At 36.6% G+C, this 5800-nt stretch overlaps 1 protein-coding gene across 1 annotated transcript; it reads right to left on the bottom strand.

Annotated features, from left to right (window-relative positions):
* Positions 1-530: 530 nt before the first annotated feature.
* On the bottom strand, positions 531-3335 carry LOC144438482 (uncharacterized). The gene is made up of 3 exons (XM_078127518.1): positions 2860-3335; positions 1938-2016; positions 531-1715 (listed from the first exon to the last, which is right to left on the bottom strand). The coding sequence occupies exons 1-3, from the start codon at positions 3024-3026 to the stop codon at positions 759-761; spliced, it is 1203 nt and encodes a 400-aa protein (XP_077983644.1). The 5' UTR covers positions 3027-3335; the 3' UTR covers positions 531-758.
* Between the last annotated feature and the right edge of the window lie 2465 nt (positions 3336-5800).

Here is a 5800-nt window from a genome sequence, read left to right as displayed (position 1 = left end):
TAGGAATTCCCATTGGAATCCAAGATGTGTAATGGTTCATCCGATACGTCCAATCAGATCAGACCTCGCCGTCTTCGTCTCACATTTGTATGCGGAGTGTGCTCACAAACAATACTCTTTATGTATTTAAGGTCTTCCTTTTTTCACGTACAAAGATTGCAGCGACCAATGAAACCGAAAAGGTATTCCCATCTTGCAATTTAAACTTTTTCTGTTTGATTATTGTTTCATTATTGTGGCTTGGGTGGTACATGGAATGTCAGACCATTATATAGAACATCTATAATGATTTAAGATGGAATAGATGTGTCTTACCATTGTAGCATTAACAAATTAGCTAGTATCAATGTTTGTACTGCTATAATAATGGTACTATGATAAATCAAAGTTTTAAATAAAGTTGTATATAAACAGTTTTATCACACATTTCTAACTAATTCTAAAACATCTAATCACGTTTGATTGATCAGTAACCACATAAAATAATCACAACATAGAAACCAAATACAGTCATGTACAATAACTATGTTCAGCCTCGGATGACAATAGCTTAAGGTCTTAGAAATGTCCAATTCACAGATACTAAATGCAGTCACATCAGTTGCAATCAAAGATAATATTTCCAACTTCAAAGCAGGGAGGGAAACATTCAAGGGAACGTCATTATCACGTGATCCATCTCATGGATATAATATGTTAACTTATGAAAAAAAGAAATGTCAGCTGAAACTTTACAGTCGGGTTACAGTTTTGTTGTCTTATTTCTTTCCCTCACCATTCGCAGTCTTTTTTTCACGATCATATTCGGTTGTGTGTTTCTCAAAATTACGCGGGCCAATGGTATCCGACTGAGTGACATCAGAATAAGGCGGCAGCTCAGCTGGCTGGTGCTGGTAGTGAGGCGGCGCAGTGTGATTCGCATACCCCCATACATTCCGTGATGGAACGTATCTTCTGCTTGGATCAAAGTATTGCCCTTCGTCTTGTAGAACAGAAGTGGCGGGAACTCTGGGGTCACTGGTGGCGAAGGGTACGTAATTATTAATGGGATTCTGTATACTAATATGAACCGGTTGTTGACTTGAAGTATTGGTAAACCAGGGCCTACTCATTTCTCGCTTCAGTATGTCGAGTTCTAACTCAAGGTTCTTCACTTTGTTCTGCACGGCTGTCATTTCAGACTGTTTGATACTCGGTTCCTTCTCCTTCAGAAGAGTGTGGGCTAACATTTTCTCCTGTTTATGACTTTTGACGGCAAGGGATTTCACGGATTTTTCCATTTCATCCTGTTTTCTGCACTGCAGATTGAACTTCTCTTCGAGTAATTTCATCTTCTGCTTCAGCATGTCGACGTCCTCGTTTCTTGTGTACGTCATTTCCTGAAGTTCGCAACAGAGTTCTTGAACTTGAGTCACATTCTCTGACTGCTTCCGCGAGTTCTCAGTATACAAGCTTAAAGTCTCGTCAATGACGTGGAGCATGCACTTGACCTTTTTGTCAATGTCATAGAGGGCTTTGCTACACTGATCGCGTTGCTTTATCATGGCCTCCCTCTCAAGCTTCAAATCATGATCAGACACCAAATGTCGAAGGTGTTCAACATCAAGTACCATTCCATCTCTGTCTACAGCAGTCTGTTTCTGTAGAAGACCTTCGTCAGATAACTTAACGATTTCCCCTTCTAGTGGCTGCGAACAACCGTTTTCTGTCCCAGCCTAATAAAGAAGAAAATGGTGCAATTTTCAATCGTAAAATCCATTTGTTTGTGCAAGAATTTCGAAAGGTTACGAGACAATATTGCATATAACTCAACAAAATAATCATATTAATCTCACAATTGTATTTCACTATAGCGTTAACTTTTTGTTCTGATGTGATTGACTGTAACCAAATAGTTGTTGAATTAGAACTTATATTTAGGAAAAAGTTGTATTTACCTCATGAAAATGAAACGGGACCTCTATTTTGATATCCTTTCTGTTTGCAACTTTCATCTTGAATAGATCAGCTTCAACACTTATTTTTTTTAGAGAGAGAGAGAGAGAGAGAGAGAGAGAGAGAGAGAGAGAGAGAGAGAGAGAGAGAGAGAGAGAGAGAGAGAGAGAGAGGCCACCGTTCTGAATACAATTTCAGATTTACAGTAAAAACATGAACATTACAGTTTGACACAAAAAGCATAATACATTAACAAAGTCTGGCTTTCCACATATTTTGTCTTTTCTGGAAAGCCATAAGGAAATGTTATGCTGTTTCGTTGGGAAAAGGACTCTCTTGGTAAAACATTATTTTTTTCCTTGAGGGTTTGATAAACAGAGCAGCGCTACAGAAAATCTATTCGTCCTCAACAACATTTTTTGACGGACCGTAACCTACTCTAACTGAATCCATGTTCTAACTGAATCAACGCCTTGTCCGCGGAAACAAGCACAACACCAAATTACTTTAAATTGAAAGTGCAATTCAGAAATAGGTATTTTTGCCTAGACATTACACCAGCGTCATTTTGGTCTAATTGAATTATGACTTTTCCGCTGCTTATAAATATCAGAGACTTAAATTCCGTATCTTTGTTTCCTACCCAAATTCAAAAAGCCGACATAGGCATGTGGTATGCAAATACAAATATTGTGGTATATTAAGACCCTTTGTGTGCTTGTGTGTGTAATGCATTTGTGTATATATGCGTTTATTTTTATTTATTTATTTACAATTTGTGTGCTTGTGTTTGCAAATGCACAAGTGTGCATATGTATGAACAGAAATGACTACATACAGGAAGCTTAAGGATAAACAGATACTGGACATTATAATAGCAGGTAGGCCAAACGTGGAGAAGGAAAATTGGTATATGAAACTCACCCGATTTGTTCACTACAACTCTTCAATGTCGAGTAACTAGAACGACACAAGTCACTGCAGAAGTAACCTCCATGACTGTCTCTCACCTGTAGAGCTGACTTACACACCAAACATTGTGTGATGTTATCGGTCTCTTGATGACCAACTTGCATATTCTTATCAGCCATCTTGAATATTAATATCAATTACGTAGTGGTAGGCCTAGTCTTGGTTTCAATTTAATCGTCACGTGTGCCCTATTTTCACAGTGACACAAAGAGCGATCGAAATATGTGTATCACCTGCCACGACAGACCACAGAAATCTTACACCAAGGTATACGTAGTGAGGGTGGTGTCGACGATAAAGAGAACAGCACATTATGAAACTCTCACTCGGAACGTGATGATATTCAATGTTGTATCAGATATGGCGTCACAAATAAAAGAACTGGATTTATACGTGCTATACATATCAAGTATTTATCGGCGGAAGTTATTATATCAAAGTGTGTATACTGTCTGCTATATAATGACAATCATATACTGAAATCAGTGACAATAGCAACGTTCCTACTTCCAGGATAATACGATAAAACAGATGTACCTTAAGAGATAACACATCACACATTCCCTTTTGTATATTATCAGGTTTTAAAAAATAGTTAAACTAGTAATCTAAATTACTGAAGTCATTTCAAAACTCGTGTGACCTTTAGGTTGTTTTGCATACTTGCCTCATAAAGTTGGGAACTGCCGAAGAGAAATTAACGTTCTTCAAACTATGTGTGTTCCTTCGTACTCGAAAATTATATTAATCACAGAATTTGCACAAAAGTCTATGGTGGTATACACGTTACCATTTTCTACGTCATAAGCATAACGTAAACAATTCATGTTTGTAGGTGACAATGAGTCATCCTCAGGTCGGTGTACGCCCTACTTTAAAGGTGAACGTTTTTGTAGGACACATACACTAGTGATTTCCAAAAACTCATGGTTATCAAAGATGGAATGCGGCAATTACAGTAAGAATGAAAATGCTTACAAGTTCCTGTCAAATTATACCAATTAAACCCCTTAATTGACTAGTGAGTCTACGGATTGTGTTGTTTTAACTTAATTAGATAATAAAATATATAGTACCTTCACACCGCTCTGTTATGTTGATACACAAGATTCTGATGGGGACCATAGAAATAGTTGACTGAAAATTATTCAAGCTCGTGGTCCTGGCAACTCTATTTACATACCGTACAAGTAAATAACAGATAAATATTTGTAAACATATAACTTTTTATTCCCACATACAAAAATAATAAGTCAGTAAAGAGAGTATGAATATGTAAATGAAAGAGAAAGGGGTCGAAAAATAATTGTCTGCCAACTAATCTAGTCCAACCCCCGCCAAGACATATACACATGTAATAGTAATCAGAATACACATATTATTTGGGCATTTTCATCGTTCCTTTGGGTGTCTTACATATTCAAAAACTTCTACAAATAAAGAAAGGGAAAAACAGAGACATAAATTAACACTATCTGTTTCCACAAACACAAACACAAACACAAACACAAACACAAACACAAACACAAACACAAACACAAACACAAACACAAACACAAACACAAACACAAACACACACATATATATACACAAAAGCATGCATCAAATTGCTGTCAAAAGTATTTTTTAATCAATAGACTAAGTATTGGTTGTATGTTTTTGAGTGGAGCTGGTAAGGAATTCCTATGCTTGGTGGCAGTATGATATCCACAGGGCTGATTAAGTATGATAGCCACATGGCTGATTTAGTATGATATCCACAGGGCTGATTTAGTATGATAACTACAGGGTTGATTTAGTATGGTATCCACAGGGCATGATACCCAAAGGGCTGATTTAGTATGATATCCACAGGGCTGATTTGGTATGATATCTACAGGGATGATTTAGTGTGATATCTAAAGGGTTGATTAAGTGTGATATCTACAGGGCTGATTTAGTATGATATCTACAGGGCTGATTTAGTATGATATCCACAGGGCTGATTTAGTATGATATCTACAGGACTGATTTAGTATGATATCCACAGGGCTAATTTAGTATGATATCTACAGGGCTGATTTAGTATGATATCTACAGGGCTGATTTAGTATAATATCTATAGGGCTGATTTAGTATGGTATCTACAGGACTAAATTAGTATGATATCTACAGGGCTGATTTAGTATGATATCTACAGGGCTGATTTAGTATGATATCTACAGGGCTGATTTAGTATGATATCCACAGGGCTGATTTAGTATGATATCTACAGGACTGATTTAGTATGGTATCTACAGGGCTGATTTAGTATGATATCCACAGGGCTGATTTAGTATGATATCCACAGGGCTGATTTAGTATGATATCTACAGGACTGATTTAGTATATATGATATCTACAGGGCTGATTTAGTATGATATCTACAGGACTGATTTAGTATATATGATATCTACAGGTCTGATTTAGTATGATATCTACAGGACTGATTTAGTATATATGATATCTACAGGGCTGATTTAGTATGATATCCACAGGGCTGATTTAGTATGATATCTACAGGACTGATTTAGTATATATGTGATATCTACAGGGCTGATTTAGTATATCTACAGGACTGATTTAGTATATATGATATCTACAGGTCTGATTTAGTATGATATCTACAGGGCTGATTTTGGTATACATGATATCTACAGGGCTGATTTAGTATGATATCAACAGGGCTGATTTAGTATATATGATATCTACAGGGCTGATTTAGTATGATATCTACAGGGCTGATTTAGTATGATATCTACAGGGCTGATTTAGTATGATATCCACAGGGCTGATTTAGTATGATATCAACAGGGCTGATTTAGTATATATGATATCTACAGGGCTGATTTAGTATGATATCTATAGGTCTGAT

The sequence above is a fragment of the Glandiceps talaboti genome, chromosome 8, assembly GCF_964340395.1.
Source record: "Glandiceps talaboti chromosome 8, keGlaTala1.1, whole genome shotgun sequence".
Classification (NCBI taxonomy): Eukaryota; Metazoa; Hemichordata; class Enteropneusta; family Spengelidae; genus Glandiceps; species Glandiceps talaboti.
Note: the sequence above shows the minus strand (reverse complement) of the source record. Positions and strands in the feature narration are given on the sequence as shown.